At 47.1% G+C, this 25623-nt stretch overlaps 6 protein-coding genes across 6 annotated transcripts; 3 read left to right on the forward strand and 3 right to left on the reverse strand.

The window, feature by feature from the left end:
• Window positions 1–1068: 1068 nt before the first annotated feature.
• On the forward strand, window positions 1069–4990 carry N7539_008782 (uncharacterized protein; the record flags this gene model as incomplete). The annotated part of the gene is made up of 4 exons (XM_056938377.1): window positions 1069–1255; window positions 1304–2009; window positions 2085–2489; window positions 2548–4990. The coding sequence occupies 4 exons, from the start codon at window positions 1069–1071 to the stop codon at window positions 4988–4990; spliced, it is 3741 nt and encodes a 1246-aa protein (XP_056786385.1).
• Window positions 4991–5561: 571 nt separating this feature from the next.
• Window positions 5562–6271, reverse strand: N7539_008783 (double-stranded RNA binding motif domain-containing protein; the record flags this gene model as incomplete). Its single annotated transcript, XM_056938378.1, has 3 exons — window positions 5562–6041; window positions 6107–6189; window positions 6238–6271. The coding sequence occupies 3 exons, from the start codon at window positions 6269–6271 to the stop codon at window positions 5562–5564; spliced, it is 597 nt and encodes a 198-aa protein (XP_056786386.1).
• Window positions 6272–6961: 690 nt separating this feature from the next.
• On the forward strand, window positions 6962–7219 carry N7539_008784 (uncharacterized protein; the record flags this gene model as incomplete). Its single annotated transcript, XM_056938379.1, has 1 exon — window positions 6962–7219. One exon carries the CDS (start codon window positions 6962–6964, stop codon window positions 7217–7219), a length of 258 nt encoding a protein of 85 aa, XP_056786387.1.
• Window positions 7220–9130: 1911 nt separating this feature from the next.
• On the forward strand, window positions 9131–10756 carry N7539_008785 (nucleic acid/nucleotide deaminase domain-containing protein; the record flags this gene model as incomplete). Its single annotated transcript, XM_056938380.1, has 1 exon — window positions 9131–10756. The coding sequence occupies one exon, from the start codon at window positions 9131–9133 to the stop codon at window positions 10754–10756; it is 1626 nt and encodes a 541-aa protein (XP_056786388.1).
• A 1173-nt stretch (window positions 10757–11929) lies between these two features.
• Window positions 11930–12945, reverse strand: N7539_008786 (GTP cyclohydrolase I; the record flags this gene model as incomplete). Its single annotated transcript, XM_056938381.1, has 3 exons — window positions 11930–12241; window positions 12343–12667; window positions 12719–12945. The coding sequence occupies 3 exons, from the start codon at window positions 12943–12945 to the stop codon at window positions 11930–11932; spliced, it is 864 nt and encodes a 287-aa protein (XP_056786389.1).
• Window positions 12946–19384: 6439 nt separating this feature from the next.
• N7539_008787 (uncharacterized protein) lies at window positions 19385–22876 on the reverse strand (the record flags this gene model as incomplete). The annotated part of the gene is made up of 2 exons (XM_056938382.1): window positions 19385–20182; window positions 20228–22876. 2 exons carry the CDS (start codon window positions 22874–22876, stop codon window positions 19385–19387), a joined length of 3447 nt encoding a protein of 1148 aa, XP_056786390.1.
• Between the last annotated feature and the right edge of the window lie 2747 nt (window positions 22877–25623).

Consider the following 25623-nt stretch of genomic DNA (forward strand, 5'->3'; position numbering starts at 1 on the left):
CAGCAGCAAAGTAGTAAAAAGAACCAGATTGGTGGTTGTAGGAAAAGTTGGGTAAGTGGTATATGACAGTGAGGAATGCCGAAGTTGAATGCCAATAAACGCTTGGCATCATATCACACATCGGGGATAAGAGCAGGTCAGGATCCATGTCAAAAAAACGAACATGCAGGCTACTAACGCGGGAGGCCGTTGACGTGGGAGGCCGCCAAGAACTACCAACCAGTCGGATTACAGGATATAGTTTACCATGAGTTCAGTATCTCATTCACATCATCTGCTCCGCGGCATACCTCGCGGGGCGCAATGTTAGGGACACTGGGGTGGGGCGGATGGGCCCTATCATCCGACTAGGATATGTCAAAAGGACTGCAGGACTGAATGGGACTCTTGTCGCCAACGAAGCACGGATCCTGTAATTAAGAAAAACCAACTCCAGAAACCACAAGTTTTGAAATGGTTCGAGTAGGCGCAGATAGGGAGACCCGTACATTTGACGGGCTGCCTTGGATCCCCAGTCCACGTCGCACGTTATGATTGGGTTAATAGCCTTTGCATACCACATGAATTGGGCACCAACGTGTCGTTCTAACCCTGGGTTATGCTTATTCTCTTCCATTACAAAAAGAAGCGAAGAATTAAGCATGCCAGTCTTCAGTCTCAATTGTGCTTTAATGCAATTTTCGGTGAACATGGACAACATTCGGCCCCGCAACTACCAATTTGAAATATTTGATTTGAGTATGAAGACAAATATAATAGCTGTGGTGAGATCTATGTCAAAACACGTCAATAATGTCCAAGTTCAATGCTGAGATGATAAGATGCCCACGGGGAGTGGAAAAACTTACATGTATGTTCATTATCCTTATTTGTCTGATCGATCGGGGCATGACCATTTTGTCAGAGCCAGTATGCGAATTATGGCCGAACTTGAGCGCTGTCAGGTCCACCAGGTAAGAAAATTTCTGAAACAGAGATAGAACAAGGAATTAACTGTGGGAGATGGTGTGGTTTTTGGCCCCGACAAGGGTCTTGTGTACCCAGCAGTTGGCTTACCTTTCAAAACACATGCCTGCAGTCAGCATGCGAGCGCTGACAGGGGATGATGGAGTTGACTGTTGGAGCAACCAAGCTATCTGGAACAGGGCCCTCGAGGGCATGAAAGTGGTTATATCTACTCATGCTGTACTTGCGGATGCGCTCACTCACGGGTTCATAAAACTGAACCAACTAGCTCTCATTGTTTTCGATGAAGGTACGAGCAGCTAAAGCCATATCAGCTCAAGATCTAACCGTGAATTAGCTCATCATTGCATGAAGTCACATCCAGGGAACCGTATAATGCGTGACTTCTACCATAAGGCCAAATCAGAAAATGTGGCCGTACCCAGCATTCTCGGCTTAACAGCGGCAGTTGATGTAACAAAAATTCGGTACGCTGAGTCCTACTCTGGTTCAGGGCATCTCACCAACGATTTTATAAGGCAGCTTGAACAGAATCTAGACGCCAGTTGTCGGGCCCCATTGGTCGAGCAGCAAGAGCTGACCGCGTATGATTCGCAACGGAATTTCACTAAGATTGCCTACACTCAAATCCAAGATGACTCGGTAAATCTGCCGTCATCTTTGCACAAGCTGGGGATACTCATCGAAGCTCTGAAAGAACAAAATGGCCGCACTGTCCCTACCGACTTATTAAAGATTCCTAGAAAGGCTCATGCCATTTGGGCCCAGCTAGGGATCTGGGCTTTACGACACTACATTAATATCAAAATTCCATATGTGTCCCACTACATCGCCGTACATGAAGAATGCCTCTCTGACAGGGGAGCTGATCCTGAATCAACAGCTTTGATTGCCTGTCTGCGAAGTGATATAGAAGGCCATGTTCTCCATTTGGTCGAACCTGGCAACATCTCGAATAAGGTCGAAGCGCTCATATCGTTTCTGCTGGAAAAATTCAGCCCAGACTTCTCGGGGATCATTTTCGTTCGAGAGAGGATTACTGCGTATGTCCTATCAGCGTTGCTTAATGCTCATCCATTGACGCGAGATCTATATCAATGTGCACCCTGTGTGAGCAGCACTGCTGACTCTGAGTCTTGGGCCAAAAATGATGCTTGGAGTTTCGAAAAAACGGAGACTGTGGTTTCACACTTCCGCAGCGGCTTGAAAAACTTGATCATCGCAACCAGCGTCCTCGAGGAGGGTATCGATATCCCCGCCTGCCGTCTTGTCATTTCATTTGATAGCGCAGACAACATGATAGCTTTCATTCAGCGCCGGGGTCGAGCACGACACCGCGTATCGGAGTTTGCTTTGATGGAGGCAATAGGTGTGGAATCCATATCTATGCGGTCCAAGCTGTGGGGCGAACTTGAAAAGCAGCTGCAGGGAATATGTCGGGACTACGAACGATGTGCGCAGGCGTTAGAAGTGGGCGATAAGTACTCGAAAGAGACTCTTCTTTCGCTTAGAACACACACCGGGTTCGACTGCCCTTTCTTGATTATCGTTTTGTGACTAATGAAAACCCTTTTTTCACAGGGCCTTGCTGATAAGCGAAAATGCTATATCACATTTGTATCATTTTTGCACAACTCTACGGGGTGGAAGACCTGGCATAGATCGTCCAGAATTCTCATACGAGAAAGATAGGGCAGAGCTTACTCGGTCAACGGTTTATATGCCGAGTGGCGTGGACCCTTCTTTGAGAATCGTGAAAGGTCATCACTGGTGGAAAACGAAGCGGGCTGCCCGTCAGGATGCCGCATTTCAAGCTGTCCTCGCCTTGCACAGTCGGGGTCTCATCAACGACCATATCTTGCCACTGTTCTCTGACAGCGCCGCGGCAGTGGAAGCGGTTCACGAGAGAGAAGTTCTTTCCGAGATGCCTATTATGCCTACTATTTCGAACTTGCATGACTTTTGGAAGGAAGTTCCTGGGCACTGGATGGTAGGAACAATGTACAAATGCCGCATTGATTTTGTCGAGAACGGAGAAAGCCGGCCAGAACTATCATTAGCACTTCTTACGCCTGTCAAGGTGCCCCGAACTGCGAATCTGAATCTTTACTGGGACGCCAAAACAACCCTCACTGCAATTTTGCAGCCTCTGAACATCGAAACGGCACTTGCTCCGTCCTTGAGGGCATTGATAAGAAGTATAACGACTTTGCTTCTCCAATCGCCACGCGTCCGTCCTCGGGACAGCCAGTACCCCGACTATTTCCCATTCTTCATCCCAGATCTTCCTATGCAGGAGCTAGAGGACTGGCTATTCGTCAACCAGGGATCTTTCATCATAGGCACAGAACAAACCAAAATCCCGATACTCTCCCCCTCGGGATTCATCCGCAGCCCCAGCCTTCGTTTTGCTCCTCATACTTTTGTGAGATGGGTACGGGAACCAAATACAAAAGAACTCTCCATAGAATGCCAGAAATTTGGGAGAAGAAAAAACCTGTTGCAGCGAGCTTCATTATCTTCCAGAACATCATCGGAGCCAGGCGGCCTCAAAACGGCGTGCGTAGCTGCCACAGACTGCATCATTGATTTCATGCCTTGGGAGCTGAGTTTGGCTAGCCTTGCAATTCCACCAATTATGCAGCTTCTGCATCAAAACCTAATGGCACATAGCTTACGGATGAAGGTTCTCAAAGATCTCCCTATGATTGACTCCAGCTTACTTACAGAGGCTATAACGACACCTGCTTCTCAATGGCCAACTGATTATCAACGGCTAGAATTTTTCGGTGACTCTATCCTCAAGCTTGTGGTTGCTAGACACGCGTTCTATAAATATCCACTGTGGCACGAAGGCTACCTGTCGAAATTCAAGGACTTGCTAGTCTCAAATCAGAAACTGACACAGGTAGCCGTTCATGCTCATCTCGAAAGGTTCATCTGTGCGGATTTCATCACGTTGAAATATCTCATGTTTTCGCCAGCCGCGGATCGAAAGCAGAACAGAAGATTTCCCAAAAAGACTTTCGCCGATGTCCTTGAAGCGTTGACTGCAGCTGCCTACGAAAGTGGTGGGATTCCGCTTTCGCAAGAGCTTCTTGCCATTTTTCTCCCGGAAATTGCGGACATCTCAAGTGCACTTCAGAGCCCACAATACGAGTACTATTCGTTCTCCACGCACTTGGATCAGAAGATTGACCTACTGCTGGTCTTCAAGTTCAAGAACCGGGCTTTGATTTGGGAAGCACTCACTCATCCATCATGGCAAAGAGACAGAACAGCTGGATCCTATCAGCGGCTCGAGTTTCTGGGAGACGCGGTTCTTGAATTTCTAGTGTCCAGAAACGTGCAAAAATGGTGCCCAAAGCTTGACGAAGGCCGAATGTCGGAGATCCGCGCGGCTCTGGTAAATGCAGACTTTTTAGCCTTTCTCTGTATGGAACTCAGCATGCTCGAGACAAGCTGCCACGGCTCGAAGTCGAAGTCAGACCCGCCCGAAATGATGGCCGAACCGAAGATTGTCTCCTTATGGATGTTTATGCGTCATGACTCCCCTGATCTAATCAAGATTCAGGCTTTATGCAGCACGCGATATCAATCATTGGGCGGCCTGATCAAAGACGAGTTCGAGAAACATGTCTCATATCCGTGGGCGACACTCGCTCAGCTAGGACCATCCAAGTTCTACTCGGATCTTATCGAGAGCACAATCGGAGCAATTTATGTCGATAGCGGAGGTTGCTTAGATACGTGCGAGCGCTTTCTGGAAAGGATTAGTCTGTTAAATCATCTGGAGCGGTTTGCGGGGAAAGAGATTCACCTCGAACACCCAACCAGCAAACTGCATCAAATTTCAGGGACACAGACTCCACGATATCAATTCCAGAAAAAAGGCAATGGCCTTCACAGTGCTTCTGTATGGCTAGGGAGCGAGAGAATCGCATCAGTCGAAAATTGCTCGACCAAGAACCAAGCTGTTGTGATAGTTGCAGATGCCGCGATTAAAGTTCTCTCTGGAGCTTGACTGTGTTAAAGTATGTTGCACAGACCTGGGAATGTTCATTTTTAGTCGCTTTGTCTGAGTTGCGAGAAGATCGTCACACACCAGCGGTTGATTACAGGTTGTTTCATATTGAGAATAGTCAAGCATATATGCTTAGCTTCCGGAAAATCCTAAAGAGACATGGAGAAAGAGTGCTTGAACATCTTCAGGCCCCCAAGCCGGAAATTGATTCTAGTGTGTAAGCCGCTAAACAGTGCATGGAATGCAAACAACGCTACGTCGTTTCTTCGCTGTTTTTACTTGGAATATTTGGATTACAGTAGTCCCCTATTAGAATGGATTACTTTATGGATACTACTTTATGGATATAAATCACAATGGAGTGTTTCAATGCAACGTCTTTCATGTACGGAAGATGGGTTGCTGGTTAGCCGTGGCAAGCGTATATTTGTTGACCGAATTCATTAGGAAATAGTCCCGCTAAAAGGAAATTCTGATGTCATAGTTACTAATTTCGCAATGAGGCCCCTTGTGTCTTGCTACCAAGTCGCATATTGCTTTCTCATTAAATATCAGTATGTTGCTCATGCGGCTAAATGCCGATATTTAACCTTTGACAGATTTCCCTCGCCGCCAAATGACGGGCTACCTTTTTCCTCTGTGCGACTCCGGTACACGTCACCCCTCGGAAACTAATCTTGACCTCAAACTGTGGTGGATCAAAGCTCGACATCATATCTTCCTGATGAGGTATCTCACCCCATCTTTGTGCCTCCATAAATAGAGAGGATGTGTATTTGGGTAAATCATTATCAGAGGCAGCAATGGGAGTTTCCACGAAGCCGAATGGCTTCACAGTGGAAGTGGCTTCTTTGTTGTGGGGGTTAAGAATATGCTGAATGAGACGATAGGCAGCGAGTTCGGAGTCTGTCCGGTAAGTGAAACCAAGAATCTGGAAGAGCGTATGTTGGGGCTGCTCATCGCTGTCGTTGTATACTAAATGCGTGTGGCTCTCTCGTAGGCTGCTTAGACCGGCGGCGTAGTCATATTTTTCAAGAAATTCGATTGAAGCCTGGTTCGCGGTTTGTATCAAATTCTGAATGGTCGTGAGGCTATTGTGATTGAATGAACTCTTACCATGATCTCCAGGTTGCCTTCTTGTACCCGGGCCGATAATCCTGTGACAAAGGCTTGGAACGTCACCTTGCCCAGTAGCTCGTCTATCGAGACATGAGAGATGTCACTGCCTGAATGTGTGGCACACTGACCCAAGCTAGCGATGTTACTGTCTGAATTGACCATTTTCCCCGCGGAGACTTGACTTGGCACTGAAAAAAAACCCTTAGATAGTTTTTGGAAGATAAGGCAAAACTTCCAGGCCGCGGTAGTTCTTTAGCGTAACTATAGCAGCGCTGACGTGACTTTGATCGCTGTAGCTTTGTGAAAAACGAAGACAGCGTTCTGGTACTCTACTTAAATGATCTGTCAACCAAATTGTTTAGCGAGTCGTAGTAGCCACACATACGTTATCCCCCCTGCCTGCAGGACACTGTGCGCTCAGATCAAATCGCCAGGCTAGAAGGCACCTTAAATGGGCATAAAAATTCGTAGAGAAGACACATGTTTGCCACCAGGATTTCCACCTGATGAGTATGCAACTTGTTTTTATCTTCATAACTATTATGCGGTTGGTTGAAATGCTCCAAACTAGTCATGCGCGTTAGTCTGTATTTGGTAGCCAATAGAGATCAGTGGTAAGAACTGTCGTGGCGGAGCCTGATTGGATACCTGCATGGCTGCCCAACCCAGTTTGGCGTATTGTTGAATTTGTGCTAATGTGGTCTTTCTTCCCAGTAGAAATGCCTTCAGTGTGGTAGAATGACGACAGAAGGGATGACTCTCCCGGTGAATGGGCTATTTATACCTAGTTTCGGATCGTCAAGTCGTAATTCTCTCCTCTCTCACCAGCAGGCCAACCTGAAGAAGCTGAGAATGGAGTCAGATTCACCGGGTTACCGTGGCGCTGGCACCAACGCCTATTTCCACAACACTATTGAAGGTCCAATCGAGCCAACGTACGGCCCCTCCGGATATCTTTCTACCGAAATCATTCCTGCGACTCGAGAGACTTCCGTCACATACATCGCCAGCGAGTATCAGGAATTCCCGGAAGTCCCTGCGCACCTTCCTCTCATAGGGAACCCGCCTGCTTCTTTTCAGGAAATATACGACGTGGATGATGCTCTATAGAGTGCCATATGCGGCGACTTTCAATTGATTGAAGACAGGATGGATGGTGAAGGCAGCGGGAGCGGATTTGGTATCACGGATCTAGTCACTGAGCCCAGTGCAGTTGTTAATGCTGACAACGCTGGGTCGATGGCTTCTAGTCCTGTGGCGACAGCTGGATGCGAATCTGAATATGCTGAGATGCTTCCAGAGAAAGCAACCGCACATTTGCCAATTGACGGATTGTACTACTGTCAACATGAGGGATGTCAACGACTAGATGGCTATCGCATGAAAAGTCAGCTAAGGTATGATTTACATTCTCTTTAGCCCTGTTCACGATTTAATAAGACTCAGAAAACATATGCGAACACATATCAGGCGTTCCAAATGCCATCGGTGCTCGTATCATGCAGCTGAAAGGAAGGGCATCAGACGACATATATGGTCTTCCCGTAGAATGCTGGCTGAGTCACTCTGGGGCCCCAAAGAGCACATTATTTGTCCTCTTTGTCAAACAATTTTCACACGAAAAGACAACTTTCAAAAACACTACAAAGCACAACACACCTAGTAAATTTCTCTGCTCTTTCTGTTATCTTGTCTTCCTCTTAATCAGTTCGAGGGGATTCATAAGGTGTTTCTCACCTGACGACCTTCCTCCATCACCAGCAAGTGTTTTATTCTTATGATAGGTAGTCAGTTCCGGTTCGCTTAAGCCAGGTCGAATGGATTTCTTTCGGTTTAGTGACAAATTAAGGCTCTAAGTACTGACTGCTTATGATGAAGAAGCTTACTTTTTCATTTTGCTGGGTGCTTTTTCTATTATGGCTGGAAATACCACAGAATTCCCAATCCAATTATCACCGTCCGTTCATATTGACCGAAAGTACGCCTACGAGCGAGATCAATGAGAAGGCTTTCCTCGTCTGATAGGTGAGACCCGCCTCCTGCTATGCAATAGAGCCACCATCACCGCTGCCGCTTGCTGCTATTCTTCGAATATCCTCTACGTTACTTTTTCTCTTTTTCTGCCTATTCAGTTGCTTCCTTCGCCCGATATTTTGGCTAACAGTTTGCTGGCTTGGTACAGCTTAACTGAAAGTTTTTTGCTGCGGTGTGTATACATTCATATTTACAGTGGAAATTGGGGCGTTGTACTTGTGAGGACTGCTCTATATGTTCTAGAAATGATTCCTATTTTTGGTGCGACGATCAAGATAGAAGTTGGAATAGTTACATTCAGTAAGCGGAATGGTCGGCCAAAATACGTTCGAGCCAAGACGTTCTACACCTACATTTGAATTGCTGAGAAATTTTCGCAATCGCTATTGGTAGATATAGACTTTCTGAAGTCTACATTCAGATCATTGATGTTTCCTCGTTTTGACCTGTTGCGTAGTTTTTGAGTTTAATGCCAAGGGTCAAAGTGCGAGTCCCAGTATCCCAAAGATGAATCTCTAATAATCAGAATGCCTTGCCTGTTCCCTCTTTCTTACTCTTCGTTTCGATTGTAAGTTGTTTCACCGAATGTCACTTTGCTAATTTGATGTCTTCTTTTGCTCGCCAAGATGTCAGTACTATGGTTGTCAGTACTATCATCGTTCCAATATGATAGGGTATATATCAACCTGATGATACTGGGAGAATGATTTAATGGCCGACAGAACTTACTGAATTTATGTGCTGCATGACATCTGACCAAAAATGCCGGCCTCCCGCAAGGCAGCCTCCCGCAAGGCAGCCTCATGCATGGCAGCCTCCTGCGTAGAGACCTGACTGCCGCTTGACTCATTTTCATCAGCATTGCCGCGTTCTTGAGTTCTGTACGGAGTCTATCTGTACCTCCGTATAAGTCTGACAATTTTTCTCGCTTCTTTGTCGCGACATACTCAAGTATTTTCGTCTTCAGAACATCTTAGTAACAGAAAAATGGGTTCCGCAACGCTAGAAAGACACCTTGATATCGATCCCGAACGTATCGGTCGCCCAAGACTTGACCCCCACGAGAGACTTCTTTGTCGATTTTACGAACCGCTGTTCCTTTTGAATGCACTCGGACAGACTCGTGGCAACTATACAACCACATCTTTTGAGCTTGATAGGGGCCGAGCCCAGGTCCGACGATTTCTTCAAAATCTTTGTTTTATATGCGACCTCAAAAAAGGCGGAAGCGCATGCACCGCAATAGGTCTGGAGGAGCTTGATACGTGCTATAATTTCTGTATCGCTTCCAACAGGGAGACCCGTAAAATCGCCGCCTTTCTCAAAACCTCCCTTGGTATTTTGCAATCTGGGGCGCACCTCACTGCAGCAGATGACGATCACGAAGAATCTAGATTCTTACATCTGTGCCTTGAATTTGCTACTGATCGCATCGAAGGTGAGAGAAAATGTCTCTGCAAAAGTATCAAAGACTGCCTCTCTACGCTGCACGGACAATCGTCGGGATGCGGTGCGTCAAGCCTTTTCTGCATCGTGGGGGACCTCACAACTCATTTGTTCACAGATTCCAAGCTCATTGAGTGGTTGGAAGTGGCCATGAATTTGGATGATCATTTTCAGCTATGCATTTTTGCGTATGAGACGCGATATTCGGATCGAGTTGCCGAGCTTTCTGAGCGGGGCATGAACGAAGAGAAACGGCTTGGCCCTGCAAGCAAACGCTCGTCATTTCTCTTGGTGCGCCACTATGTCGGGCGACTCGCTCAACATATACGGGCTCCAAAACAGCTAATAGACGACATGAAGGACCTCAGTCATCTTCTTGAGAGTCATACAGTCTATGCTATTGACGCACTATCCGCTGCACCTCCGCCTACTCGTGACTCGCACGTTAATCTTCGGGGCATTCTGAACCGAATGTTCAAAGAAAGCGACCAGGAATGGTCAAAGGTCAAAAATGGTCTTCTTTACTTGGACAAAGTAGGCGGCGTCTTCGAAAAGTTTTTGCTTCCATATGAGCGTTGCTCCCCCGAAGTCCATGCTGAGGTTCAGGTGTTGGACCACTTTTACAAGATGCGGAAGTCCTTTGCAGGTGACGACTGTTTCGTCGCTTGTAGCAAGCCAGCGTGTTTTTGCTGCGAAATGTACTTCAAATATCATCCGACCCGCGCTACGCTATCTTGTTCTCATCACAAGATTTGGACGAATTGGAGTCCTCCAAATTTGAATACTTTCGACGGCGACAACCCGACATACACGCAACAGAGGGATATACTGAACCTGATGACCAATGAGCTGCGCGAGCAAGTCATTACCCAGGTTCTGCAACGCTTACCATCGAGTCGTTGGCACCCTGACTCAATGACGAACATCACCAGTATTCGATGCCCTGATGTGACTTCCTTGGGGCTAGAAGTCCCTAACGCGGAAAATACAAAGACCCCAGCCATCATAGATTTGACAAATTGTCCGAAAAGCTATAACAGACCGCCCGAGACAGCATTCCCCTTGCTCTTGAACGAAGATGCAAGCTTCAATGATGTGTCTGACGCAGAAAATGGCGGGGTCTCTCTCTTTGATTATTGTCCATCAACCTGCACCAAGCCAGGATGATCACTCGAGACAACCTGGCGATATCTTAGACCGAGGGGCATGCATTGACACGAAAGGAATGATGACTCTGGTTTACCGAGTTTTCAATCAAGATGCCACTAGACTAAATATGAAGCGACTGGTAATCTACGAGCTAAAATAAAACACCCCAATGCTGGCTAACCACCTCCCATGCGCTTCTAAAGCTCTTTTGTTAGTCTTTTTAATTATTTTTCCGTACTGCCTGTCAGTTTTGACCATTGAACGTGAAATCTGATGTTCAACACCCCGACGCAAACAATCGGAGGTCGAACATACATTTATGTGGCTTGATCATGGTTCCGCTGTTTTTCTTACGCAGCAAACTTCGCAAATTTTTGATACTGTATTGTCGCACATTGTCTGGTCACTTGATAGGCCTCCCGCATAGAGGGCCTCCCGCATAGAGCCTCCCGCATAGAGGGCCTCCCGCATAGGGGGGCCCCCCGCATAGGGGGCCTCCCGCATAGAGGGCCTTCGGCATGGTCGGCATCCAACATGGCTTTCATAGCACACTAAACCGCATGTGTCTGAGTTTAAATATACAGCCGCTGCAGGGAATTTCAAATAATCAGTACAGGTACAAACACCGCCCTTCATGTCTTTTTGATCTAAACGGGAAAAAAGAAGTTCAAGGAACTTAAAGGAAATTAAGGCTTTCCGGCCAATCAAATGACTCTTTAATTTTTTACCTACACGCCATTCACCGCTTTAGTAAACTGGGGACGCTTTATTTCCGTATGGAATTCCGGTTGCAATGAAGTTCGAGGAGCGAATTCCACAATTATTCCGCTTCATCCTTGTATTACTCTTCTTGGAATTTGATTCGCTGATCCATGTTTATATGCCCATCATAGAATGTCAGTCAGAAGGGGGCTGAATATGGAAGCGATGTGTATAATTCATGGTTACCCTATGACTATTCCTGTAAGCCACAACGAGGAACTCCACTCCGAGAGAATCGATTTAACCTCGGACATCTGTACGTGGATATGCAGACCTCAAACGTGGGACAAAGTCAAAAGCGGCATGCAGAAAAGTAGTCGGTGCTTATGCAACATCAGTGAACGTGTGCACGCTTGTGCCTGCAGGATTGAAACTATAAGGTTCTCTATCCTGTTGATCACCGAGGCCATAAAATCCGAGGGAATTTGTCTACTGCCGATCCAGGAGGGCCAGGAATTCCCCTCTGGTTTCTGCGCTCGACTGCAGGCAGCCAACCATGTAGCTAGTGGTTGTAGTACTTGCGGCCTTTTGAACGCCACGCATCACTATGCACAGATGGGAGGACTCCATAATGACCCCAACACCTCGTGGTTTGAGAGCGTTATGAATGGCCATAGCTACCTGCTTGGTCAGACGTTCTTGAATCTGAAGTCTGCGAGAGAACATCTCAGCCAAACGGGCTAATTTGGACAAACCAAGTACGCGGCCGTTTGGGATGTAGCCTATGTGCATCTGACTTGTCTGGTTATTACAGTGTTTCAAAGATAGAGCTAGGGATTTATCTTTCCAGTAAAAGGAATTATGTGATGCTCGCAGAGGGAGAATATATCAATATCTTTCACGATAATGATTTCGTCGTAGTTTTCATGAAAAACAGCCCCATTGAGCAGATCCCCGACACTCTCTGAGTATCCTTTGGTGAAGTAAAGCATGGCTCTAGCGTACCGTTCTGGAGTTGCACGTAATCCTTCTCTCTCCGTGTCTTCTCCCACGCATTCGAGAATTGTCCGTACAGCTTCCGCAAGCTTCTTAGCTGGTTCATCAGCCCCCTTTAGTGAGAAGTCCAACAGACGCGATGTTTCGTGGCATAGATCGTAGGATTCATCTGCAAATCCACTGGGATCAGCCTGATCGTCGTGGGGTATGGTGTTGCCCGAATTTGTGCAACTAATGGACGATCAGTAACTCGCCAGGTTAATCACAACTGCAACAACCCACCTTCGAGTGAGGTTGACTAGAGCTCCCTCGCTCGTTGGGACGGAATATGGGGCTTCAACCCCGGGACCGGAGATTGATAACTTAGGCGAACCTGAATTTGCATGAAACTTGGATGAGAGGGAAGCTCTTGCGGGTGTGTCCAAGTCTTCCTCCCTATCTGAATCATGCTTTTGACTGGCATCATCTAGGCTTGTGGACATATATTGGGGAAAGTCGCTGGCGAGCATGGTGGGTATCGTGGTCGTTAGCTCAAAAGCCAGAAGGTTTCACTGTCAGGCGATATTTTGGGCTGAAGTATAAGCCGAAATCCGGCCATTTGTTCCATTTAATAGGTGTGGTCTTCCAACTTTCCTCCATAGTACGTCCTGTAGCAGATAGCCAGAAAGCAGGAGGCCGCGCAGGCAGAGGCCATTCATGCAGAGGCTATCCATGCGGAGGCCATTCAAGCGGGAGGCCGTCCACGGGGAGGCCATCCATGCGGGTCCACTAGAGCGAAAAACATATCTTCGAAATGGCCTTCACCAGTGCAAACTAACAATCAATTTGTTGTCACGAGGTGTCAAAATATCAAGTCAGTTCCTTCATTCCGCGCGTGACTGAGTGCAGTGACTTGTTGAACGATGCCACCTCTTCAGTACAGTGACTGCCAGTATGCGCAATGCCCGCTGTATTATATACACAACGGAGTTATAATTGATGGAATTCTCTTAACGATCAGATGCGGTACCCCTCCGCGCTCATTACGCGAGGGGCTCTTTCCCTTATGACCCTACTGGCCAATCGTCTGCGCTTATTGTGTTGTGGCCAGAAAAGACAGTTTCTCTATGTACTGTTCAATAGGATTTTCAGGAGCGCTACATCCACAACAACATGCGCTTATCTGTTGATGAATTAGACTGGAACTTATGATTAGGCTAGCGGACTCTGCGTCCACTTCGACCAGATATCCAGGGCAAGATTCTTTAACTGAATTTAGCTATAAAGTCCGGTAGCTAACCCCTTCCGTTCTCCTTCAAAGATTTAACTACACACCAACTGCCAAAAATCAACAGCGCTTCACGGGCAGCATTGTTCTTTGTTAACAAAAGATTCAATTTGATTCGGATATGGCTCCAAATGCAGAAGGCCACGGTGTTGCTTCTTGGTCAATGTATCAGTCTCTTCATGAGCAAGTGTCAGATTTGCTGGCCGAGCATGACCTACATATCACGTTCCGCGATGATGATGACGATACCGAATGTTTCAAAATGCGGGATACAAACATGATGGGACGCTTTACATGCCAGAAGAGAGCGTGCAGAGCAAAAGGCTGGTCAAGCAAAAGAATCGCCGTCACCATTCGTCTTTATCATGGACATATGTACAATGCGAGGGTGTATCACCAGCGTTGCAAAAGTTGCAACGAGCTCGCGCGACCAACCTTAGATGATTCTTATGCCGAGAGAGTCTCTTACTGGATCAAACGATGGAATGAAATTCAAGTGGAAAGACCACCAGTGTCCACTAGCAGCACAGGCCCACACAATAGTCATCTATGTGAGGGTTGCAGAGCGGGCCATTGCACTCAGTCTACAGACAGCTGGGTTGCACGACTGGAAAGGTTGGCTCTACTTCAATTAACTTATGGAAATGAACACTAGACTAATTCGCGTACAGATTGAGTCTGTAAATGCTTGAAATATAGCATCCAGACTTTGGGGAAAACATGCTCGTTACAGCAATTATTTGCAGTCTTGAACGGTGGCTAGAATGGATGCTGGCGAACAGAAAGTAGCGGTATCATGGTGAGGGCACGAGGTGGAACTGGCTGCGGTGTGAGTACCTACACCAGAATGCGTGTGTTGAAAGGCGGACCAGACGGTAGCTCGGGGCCTGACCCGCGTTGTGGAAGGGGAATAAAGGTTGTACTTAGGTTGCTACACGTGGTTCATTCAGGAGAGCCTGTGTAGTCACTATCTTGGGCCCAAACCCCTCCAAAGGCAACTCCTCTTCAGAGTCTGATCTCGGCCGAGTGCCAGGCACGGAGCGAAGACAACTAGTTAAGCTGTCTTTTACCGTGAAGACCTAGCTTGAAGCAGTAGGAAATGCTGTCAATCGAGAGTCAAAAGTGTCCGCGAACAACGATACTTCACTTCTGCGCACTCGCAAAGCAAGCGTGGTGGTGCTGAAGTGAACCAACTAGGGAGTGAGTGCGCCTAATGCATGGATACCGCATATACGGAAGGAATCTGCGTATTCTCCTCAGCTAAAAACCTTTCCTTCACAAGCAAAAACTACGACTTTGTGACTATCTAAGAGCAATTGTCCTGTAAATATCAGCATACTTCCAATGCGAAATACTAGCGCTGCTCAGTGACCAGGTGTAGCCGTCGGCTGACCGTCATGGTAGCTTCGATTGACTCCTGGAAAATGCTCCGTTCAACCACAAAAAAATGCCACCTTCCCTTCTCTCTTTTGTCATACACCATCTTTCGAGTGCAAAATCTGTGAGAAAGTCACGATACATTAGGGAAAAGACAACAAGCTTTCTTCAATCTCTTCCCTGTCAGTAGTGAAAAGAACCCCGATAACGTCGGTCCGGATCAAAACCCTTGAGAGATAGCAGGCAAACTATAATTCCCAATGGGGAGGCGACGCTGTTACAGAGCCTTAACACTAGATTTCGTCTAGGAAGAGAAAAAAAACAGTAATAAGAGCCGTGGGTGTTGCCGCTGCTTTGGGTGGATTGGAATTTTCTGGAACGATCACCGAGGCTTACATGAGGAAAACCCTCGTTATGGCTGTCGTTTGCCTAGCCGCTTGGTTGTTGGGTCGGCCGGGAACTATGCTAGCAAAAGATATTGGCAGCCGGTTCACAGATCCAGGCCTCTTCTTGTGACAAAAATTCGATAGCCCATAGGCTGCTAAGGACTTGATCGGGTGTCGGGCATGAAATTTGCAACTACGGATAGCAGGTACAATCGAAATGTTGATGCAGAATGACAATAGTCATAATACAATATTTAGAGGCCATGATGAAAGAGATTGGAGTGTGAGAATGATGGATCGATATAGGCCAAACCACGACCCGGCGTCGTCGTAGTTGGTTCAAAGCACCCCTACTGATAATTTTGACCTGCAAACAGGGGCAGCCTAGGTAGTGCCGAGGATCAGATAGATAGGTTTTCGTGGCTCAGGGTCCATATAAACAACAGGTCTAGTCTGCGCCGCTTGGCTTTTATAGCTTCTGCATGCCAAGCAAGATATGTCATTTGGCTACCATTCTAAAGTTTTTTTCGGCGCGGACGTGAGCGCGTTTTTCTTCGCGATCATGGCAACTTCGGTGCAATCCGTTATATGCCAGGACGAAGAGGTCAACTTGCACGTTGCCCAAAAAGGTAGAAAGAATGGAGAGGAAAGACCGCTTCTATCCCCAATCTGGCTGGCCTGCTTCCTCTTAAGACCGCGCATAATACTTCACTCGATCCTCCGGCGCACTTGCTATATGTAAACGAGGGTCGATTCTTTGGAATCTTGCCTTTTTCTTTCATTGATTTATATACATATATCTATATATACGCATCTGACTCTTCCAATCTGTGACGACTTCTTTTCTGACCTACAAAGTAAGCTTTATCTGCTTGTCTCTTCAACGTCTGAAGCGTACTTTTGGTCCTTTGTAAACACTTTCCATATGCCAAAAATGGCCTAAATAGGTGCAAATCAGCTAACAGCTTCTTAGTCACTGTACCCATCTTTTCATGGAAATGTGTTAACATTCCGGGTTGAAGTTGGCCTTTATCTCAACTTCCGCGACGTTGATAACGAAGCCACAGCTATTAAATCGTGGGACAGTAACATGATGTCCCGCTTTATACCCCAGAACCGAGCGTCTAGAGTAAAAGCTTGGCCAAGCCAAATAATTGCTCGCACGATCTTGCTCGGCAGGCGGCAAAGATAGGATGCAAGAGTACATCACCAACGCTACAGATCTTCCAATACCCTCTCACGACCAACCCTGACCTGCCATACACCGAGAAGGTCTCCTACGCACTTTGACAATGAAATGGGTTGCCTTCGTGAGACCGCCGGTGTCAAATGGCAGCATAGAAACGTCAGTGCACGTTAAATTGCACTTTGAAATGGTTTGCCTTGTTCCCACACCGATTGGTTCTTTCATGCCCCATTCTCGCTTGATTACTTTCTCTCGAGGATGAAATGTGATAAAGAAAAAGTTCCGTGCTCCGTAGAGTTCAATCAGGAAGGGCTCGAAACTTATATGAAGGCAGCATTTACTCCGAGTACCGGATCCAAATGCGGTGCACAGGAAGAAATTGCACTTTATTTCAATTAGGAATATGAACCCAGATTGCCCTATCTTGATGTCTAGGTAAAGCTATGAGATAGGTGGCTGTAGTTCAGACGTGGTTAAGGGATACAAATATATACAGAGACTTATGCAATACTCGTTCCACTTGACTGAGTCGGTCTTAGAGACGAGATAAACGGCTAGTCCTACAGGAATCGTAACGTTGCGCTCACTCGATTGAAATCACTGTTTTTGACAATGACGTGGTACCAATTTCTACCGCTTCTGACAGGTAGCCCATTTGCGGGAATTTTTTATGTTGCAGTCATAGACCAGTTGATAATTTCCGGTGGAATTATCTTGAATACCGAATTTCTGCGAGTACAAGGGGCAAGATCAGCTAGAACTAGGCTGACCTGCATCAGTGTAGTATCATTTTACTCTGTCTCCTCTCAGTAGCACTAAATTCAAAATATAAAATCTACAATCTCCAACTTCCAACACAATTCTGGCGCTATGCGATCTAGCTCGCATTGAGTAATGCATCGTTGATCTGGATATTAGCTTGGGAAAGTCAAGGAGCACAGAACAAGACTGAATCATAAACCCTGTAACGCAGCGTCACTGACGCCGAATAACTTTCACACGAGACGACCAGCTAAATCGCAAGTTGGCTTATGGCAAAATGCTGCGAGTAATGACCCATGGTGCCGTGTCAAGTCTCCTTACAATCAGCAAAGTGAGGCGGTTGCAAGCCAAAATCCCAAAATCCACTCACCAATCCATATACCCGGCTCCAGCCACAGCTCGTTGTCAATTGCGAAATCAAACTAGCTCTCATCCTCTCTTACATCTGAGACTTGACTTTGCGAAGGGCTGGTATGGAGGTAAAATGAACCCAAATCAAACTTGGCCTTATATCACTATCGGGCTCGAATTCCGCTTGGATCATCTTGATTAACCGTGATAGTGGTGGATCCGCCTGTTTCTTGGGTCCTTCATCCGGAATATAATTATAGGTAGCTTAAATGGAGAGCAGTTATATCTGTGTGGACCATGTTCCAGTCAATCAGATATGGTAGACAAGGATGATTTACCCTTTCCGGTCATGCATGTGAGACCTCAACAATTCTATGCTCTATCTTTGAGCTAAGTCCAAAAGAAAGCCCTCGTGCGCTCTTTGCGGGGATTTCGTTGGGGGCACTGATGCCGGATGAAAATGCGACCGCACTGCGATGTAGTTGTGCAGTAATACATCATCAGAACAAATCGGTACCTCCGACTATCATTGCACAGCTGTCCTCAGTGTCGCTGTTACAGCAGACAAGTTCGGTGTTCTCGACGTGTTGACTTTTGCCAGTGAATTATGGCGTAGGCCCCCCTTGAAAAGAGACCCAGTGATCTCATTGTCTTCGTTGCCGCGGAGAGCCTGTTCCAGAATAAACAAGTATTCAGGAACATTACCAGTGCTTTGGTTTTCAATTACAGGTGCTATTACCTTACCCTCGCAAGCGGCGATGTCGTGTCAGTTCCAGGTGAAAGAAAATTCTGTAAGCAATCAATGGATCAAGTACTTAGCTGTAGCTAATAATCTGCTTCAGGTCTACTGGAGAAGCAAAGGGGGTTGGCGAGGCTCCGCTTAGGGGATATCCTTCTTGGAGGGGTCAATGCTCCGGCTTGTCTTCAGAGGTGTGGATAGAGAAGCGAATACGCTTACCTTATAAAACTACTGGAGACGCAAGATCTTTGGCTATACGCTTGCATACCATTACCGGGTGATAGATCGAGTGGATCGGATGACGGAGCCAATTCCAAAGGAAGCGAGCACCGAGTGCAGATATTAATACAAGCTTTCTTCCTGACTACCGAAATTCTCGTCGCCCAACTTTGGAGGTTATGATACGTTGCGTTGGGATCTGTCTGCAGTTTTTTCATTCTCATCAAGCATATCTATCACTTCTTTGTCCGGCTCTTTTTAATGTCAAGGGTACTCACGGGACTTAGCATAGTTTATACGGTCGAACCCCCATCAACCCCAAGATTATAACAAAAGCTCTAGCAACAAAATACTTAAATAAAAGGCTATTGCAGGAAAGATCCAATTGTAATTGGGGACATGCGAATTCACAACGAATTTGTGGAGTGGGGAGAGAAAGAAACAGAGTTAAATTCTGGGACGTCGTTTTCCAGAAATGGGAACGTATGGCACACCAAAGCAAAGATTGAAAATCCGATGCCATCGCGCTCCAAAAGATGGATCCAATGATGTCTTGAAATCTTGTCGCTAGCTATCTCAGTAGTATGAGAAGAGAGATCGGACTGTTTCACTGCTTCGAATTTCGCCACCCCGGCCCTTCTTATCGCACTTCTCCGCTTCCTTATGCGCCATCGAAAACCAGGAGGCTCTGTATACTAACTCCACCATAGCCGTGCTGCCTCAACAATCCACGCCCACGGTTGATGGGGAATTCGGCGACCACAAGCACTTTGACATCAGCACATGCATTGGTCTTGCTAAGAAGTTGTAGGACTGCGAGCATTGTGTTTGCCGTGGCGAGTACGTCATCTATAACCACAACTGACGCCCCCGGCGGGATCACATCCAAGCCCATTTCGATATGCCTCTCTTTGGGTTCGGACATAGGAGTAGGGGAAGATATATGTGATGCGGATCTGGAGACAGAAATAATTGGCGGCGGTAGTTTGCCCGCTTCTCGGATCAAGGCCAACGGTACACCAACTCGCGAGGCAAGTGCTGAAGCAAATACAAATCCACCAGCCTCACAACAAACTATAGTGTCGATTTTGGGCCATCGATCTGGGAGCTGAAGGCGCAACAAAGACGTGCATAACTCTAGCCCGCCTGGTTGCTGGGAAACGTTCAAGACGTGGCGGAAATCGACTCTCGGCCGCGGAAAGTCGTGCACCAAACCCACCATTTGGGCGAGTCGTTCAATGTCTTCGCTGATGAGCGGGAGTAGGTACTTCTCGGCGAATTGCCTTGCCCGTTTATCTCCTGTCTCATCGTTGTCGAAGAAAAAGGTGGGCGTGTGGTTCGAAACCAGGCTTGCGAAGCCCTGGAAGTGGCCCTGAGCTGTGATGCTGCAGCCACCACTGTCGGTGGTGCTGCAGCCTCGACGAGCGTTTCTAGTTTCATTTGATGCCCTGACGTAAACCTCAATGACTCAAGTGGCAGGCACTAAATGCGAGAACATTGCTACTGGGGCCTCATCTGTCATTCCCGTAATCAGCAACACGTCGGCGTCCACGGCATCGTGAACCACATCCAGGAAATGCTCCTCTGGAAGCTGCGGCCTTTGTCGGACCTGATCATGGTAGAAGACTGTCAATGCTGATCGATGACGCTCTTTGTAAGTACGGTCCTGAAGCAGACGGCCCAGGTCAGCACCAACAGCTGCTGCATACTCACGTTTGGTCGCATCACTAATGCTGATTGCTCTTGCCATGAGTCCACATGGAAGTCTCTCTGCAAATGCAGAAGCCCAAGCATCTGCACAATAGTCTTTTCCAGCGCCATGTTCACCGGTAATGAGAATGACGAGCTTCTTTACTGTCTCAGCCTTTGGCAACGGGCATGCATAACTCAGGACATTGTACGGATCCGCTGCTTGTTTGAGGTAGGCTAAGCGCCGTCGATTTGACCCAAATGCCCGAGACGAGAGTACCAAATCTCTAGGGTCAGGTCCCAGGTCTGCCCCATAGACTCCACGGCTCAAGGGCAGCAGATTGTCGACGACGTGGTATACCCACTCCACGACATCTCGGGCGATCTCGCTGCTATCGTGGTCGCGAAGCCACACACCTGTTATGACACAGGCATATTCCCAGTCTCGACAACCGAAAGCTGTGCTATCAATTGCCACGTCTCTGGCTGCACCACCACCATGAAGTAGGTGAATGTAACAGAGCGGTGATGGGCGATCCTCGATGGCCTTCACCAAAATATCCGTGATGTTTCGCGCTCCCATACCTTTCAAAAATAGACATCGCTTGAACGAAGAGGTCTTGCCGCCGCCGTGTCCGCCGTGCATTCTGGACATGTACATCTCGGCCTCAAACAATTCTAAGCTGTTCATGGATTTCAAACTTTCCTCTAGCCCCAACATCATTTCCATTGTACCAGGCATCGACGGAAAGGTTCGTAGGCTGTCACCGGACGTCGAAGTTTCGAATATGGTCACCCCCAGATACATCTGGTCCATTTGCCAATACAGATATGCATCCGCAGAACAACTTGTTGGGAGACAACCGGCAAAGGCCTCCCCAAACTTTTGGAGCTTTAGTCGTGCATCATTTCCATCTTCAAGCGGGACATTCCAGGTTCGGACCCGGTAGGTCGGAACAGGAAATGTCTTGAACGTCAAGCTAATGACAATGCCAACGTTCGTGCCAGCGCCTCTGAGTGCCCATAAGAGCTCTATTTCATTTTCTGGGCGGACAGCACCCGCCGGACGATGTTGTGCTGGTACATCGCCGACACAAAGGACCCGGCCAGAATCAACGCCGACAACAATGGCTCCAACGATAGCGTCGCATGTGAGTCCGTACAACCTAGTCAAATGTCCAAGTCCTCCTTGTATCCACATGCCCGCACCTACACTGGGACGGGCACCCAAAGGCACGGTTACACCAGCTGCCATAGCTTGGCGAACGACATCCCCTGTTTTGCACCCAGCTCCCGCGACGATCAGCAGCTGACAATCGAGGCTGGATCCCGCTTCCCCATCCCCTGCCCGACAAATGTGAATCTCGTCGAATACACTCATATCAATTGCAACAATATGGGGCCATAGGCAGTGACCACTGTGGCTCCCTCCAATGACAGTGAGACCGGTCTTGTGTTGGATAGCCCACTGAACGCAGGTCTGTACTTGTTGGATCTCTGTCGGCCTAACGACTGATGCGGGCCGATGAAAGCGGGCCTCCCAATTCTTAATCGGCATTTTCAAATCCGATAGTGGGACATACGTTGCCAGTTCCTGTACAGCAGTTGAGTGATTATTAAAGGCGATCATCAAGGTCGGTGAGCCGAAAATGAGGTGTTTCGCCTCGGGGTCTGCCCGTCGACTCAACCGTCGGCAAATATCACGCCAATCAACTCGAATGGTAGTATCTGCATCCCTTTCGTGCAAGACATATCCTGCAACGAATGAAGCAAAACAGTCCAAGATATTGTCATCATTCGGTACGCAAACTGCTCCGGTAGGAAAACAAGCCGTTCGATGGCATGCTAATCCATCAAAATTTGGCTGTCCGTCGCGATGGAAAACTATTACCAGTCCCTCTTCGGGCTGATTGACAAGTATATCCAGCGCTCGCTCAATGTATTTAGTTTTGGGATTCAGGCCGTACATGCTGTGGCAGAACAGAATCACGTCGTACTTCTCGTCATTGTCGTGCGCGCCCTTTGCTGCATTGCTGTCTACGTCGCCATGAAGGATAAATGGCGCTCGGCGGATATCGGGCAGGTCATCCAGGCAGGGAAATGGCGGGTCCGATGCGAATCCAGGTGAGAACCATTTTTCCAACGCGTTGGCAAAGAGAATGTTAGGTTCAAATGCGGCAAATCTTCTAATTTTCCGCTTTAGACTGCAGGGAAGATAACCAAGAACACTCTTTGGCCCAGGGCCAATTTCTAGCACCGAGATGCGAGCGCGAGCGTTGAAGAGAGGCGTCAGAAGCTCCACCAGTTGTGGTATAATGAAGTCTTGATAGATGGTCCAACCAGTGCCCTGTAGAAAGATGTCGAATCCAGCGCTATATTGTACGTCAGAGAGTGGCTGCTTCGATGATGATGCTGCCATGGCTCTCTGCCTCAGGGCTGACTTGAGGGAGTCAACATTGTCCATTCTCAATATGATACGACTGACAGGTGAATCTGAATTTGTTTGACAATGTTCCAATGCTGCCATCCTCTGTTTTAATTTCCCGTAGGTGACCCTAGTAGGCACCCACCGAGTATCGCTTGTAGCAAGCCGGCGTGTTTTTGCTGCGAAATGTACTTCAAATATCATCCGACCCGCGCTAGGCTATCTTGTTCTCATCACAAGATTTGGACGAATTGGAGTCCTCCCAATTTGAATGTTTTTGACGGCAAAAATCCGACATACAGGCAACAGAGGGATATACTGAACTTGATGACTAACGAACTGCGCGAGCAAGTCATTATCCATGTTCTGCAACACTTACCATCGAGCCGTTGGCACCCAGACTCAATGACGAACATCACAAGTATCCGATGCCCTGACGTGACTTCCTTGTGGCTAGAAGTCCCTAACGCTGGAAATACAAAGACCCCAGCAATCATAAATTCGACAAGTTGTTCGAAAAGATATAACAGACCGTCCGAGACAACAATTCCCTTTATCTTGAACGAAGAAGTAAATTATAATGATGTATCTGATGCAGAAACTGGCGGGGTCTCTCTTGTTGATTAATGTCCATCAAACTACACCGTGCCGGGATGTTCACTCGAGACAACCTGGCGATATCTTCGACCGAGGAGCATGCATTAACACGAAAGAAACAATGTCTCTGGTTTACCGAATTTTCAATTAATATGCCACCTGACTAGTTATGAGGGGACTGTTGATCTACAAGCTAAAATAGAATACCGGAATGTTAGCTAACCACTTCCGACGCGCTTCCAAAGCTCCTTTGCTAGTCTTTTCTATTCTTTGTCTGTACTGTCTGTCAGTTTTGAACATGAAACCTGACATTTAACATTAGGATGCAATTAATCTGAGGTCGAACATACATTTATGTGGCCTGGACTTTGTAGAAGCCGTTCAGTTCTAGGTAGTGCGGTACGTAAAATAATGATTGTGATAACTTGCAGGGCCATGATAACCGAACATGGTAGGGCGGCAGCCAAAAGCCTCAGTGACAGCTTAATAAGCACTCCAGTGATTCCAGTCGAAAGTCGTCTGAGGACTTAGTGGGGAGTTAGCAAGACATTGATTGATCAAGGTTCTGCTGTTTTCTTACGCAGCAAACTTTACAAAATTGATACTGTATGGTCGCGCGTTCTATGGTCGCTTGATAGGCCTCCCGCATAATTGGCCTCCCGCATAACGGACCCACATAGAGGGCCTTTCGCATGGTCGGCCTCCCGCATGGCTTTCATAGCCCACAAAACCGCATTTGTCTGAGATTAAATATACAGCCGCTCCAGGGAATTTCAAATAATCAGTACAGGTACGAACGCTGCCTTTCATGACCTTTCGATCTACACGAGAAAAAAAGGTGTTCAAGGAACTTCGAGGAAATGAATGCTTTCCCGCCAATCAAATGACTCTTGAATTTGTAAGCTACACGTCATTTACCGCTATAGTTGATCAGCTAAGAGGTTGGCACGGCAATGATCACTATACAATAGGACCTAGAAATAGTTCAGGGCTGGATCACGGTGGAGTGTTCCGTAAATCTCATTTTTGTCTGACAATCTCTTACCTAGGTAATATCACTGGCCCTTCTTCGTACTGTCGTACCACCATGCATGTACATGCTGAGACACTCAGTCTTATATCTACCTAAATTTAAGCGGTGACAGAAAGACGATCTTCGCGAATTATTTGAGCTCCTCTATGTCTTACCTACAAGTATTCATTTCACGATGATATTTTCCCTTCTAAGCATTCAAGATTATCGGCTGATAGAGCTCCTTGCTAAAGATATTTAGTAGATTTATATGAGGGGTAATGTTGAGTTTTTCCCCAAAGTTAGGCAGGTTTTTCCTTTCTGGAGCTGGGCAAGCCTGCTGAGGCTGAAACCTGTCTTCGGGCATTGATCGACAGTCAAGCGCTGAAACAGGGGGCTCTGATCATTACTCTGGCCGAATGTCTTTTTGCGCAAAAGAGATTCATGGAGGTTGACGAAGTACCCCACTACGTGTCCTAGTACCAGATAAAGCTCATGAAGATGGATAAGTTACGCCTCGCTGTTGTCCAGGCTATTCTATCGCACATTAGATCCAAAATCAGGGAGGCCTTCTGCCATTGGACAGAAGTTATGGACAACCTGAGGCGATTCACCTTAGCCAGCGGTGGCACAACCCGCATAATTCTGCTCTCCCAGTGTCATGTTTTACGGAGCAAGGATTCTCTGACCTTGAAAACCACACCCGCGATCAATTACATGCTCTCGGAAAAGGTAGTGAACAAGGGGTAGCTTTATATTGGATTTCTGGCTTACGTCATTAGCAGCAGTATTTGGACTTAATTAATCAAATTAATCAGGTGTGATCGAGTGTGACCTCACCTTCTGCAATTAGAATAGCTCTATGCCGCTACAGGGTTAGGTCTTTTTTCCCTTCCATATTATCTTTCCCGAAGTATGCTCTTCATTTCCATCAAGGCGTTCACAGTAAGTGACGCATATTATACCTCTCTTTCATGAACATCACTACTCGTGGCTACCTTTTCACCGTAGGAGCATCTCGTCAATCAAAGCTCGGTACAGCCTCCTATTGGAAGACCGGGGTGAATGATGGCTCCCCTTTTTTAGTGAACAAAGAAGACTGGTGGCGGTGCCCGTATGATGATGGGATGGTAAAAGCGAGTTCAGTAAGCGAAGTGTAGGCATTTTACTTAGACGG

This window comes from Penicillium diatomitis (genome assembly GCF_028827545.1).
Source record: "Penicillium diatomitis strain IBT 30728 chromosome Unknown utg000014l_segment0_segment0, whole genome shotgun sequence".
Classification (NCBI taxonomy): Eukaryota; Fungi; Ascomycota; class Eurotiomycetes; order Eurotiales; family Aspergillaceae; genus Penicillium; species Penicillium diatomitis.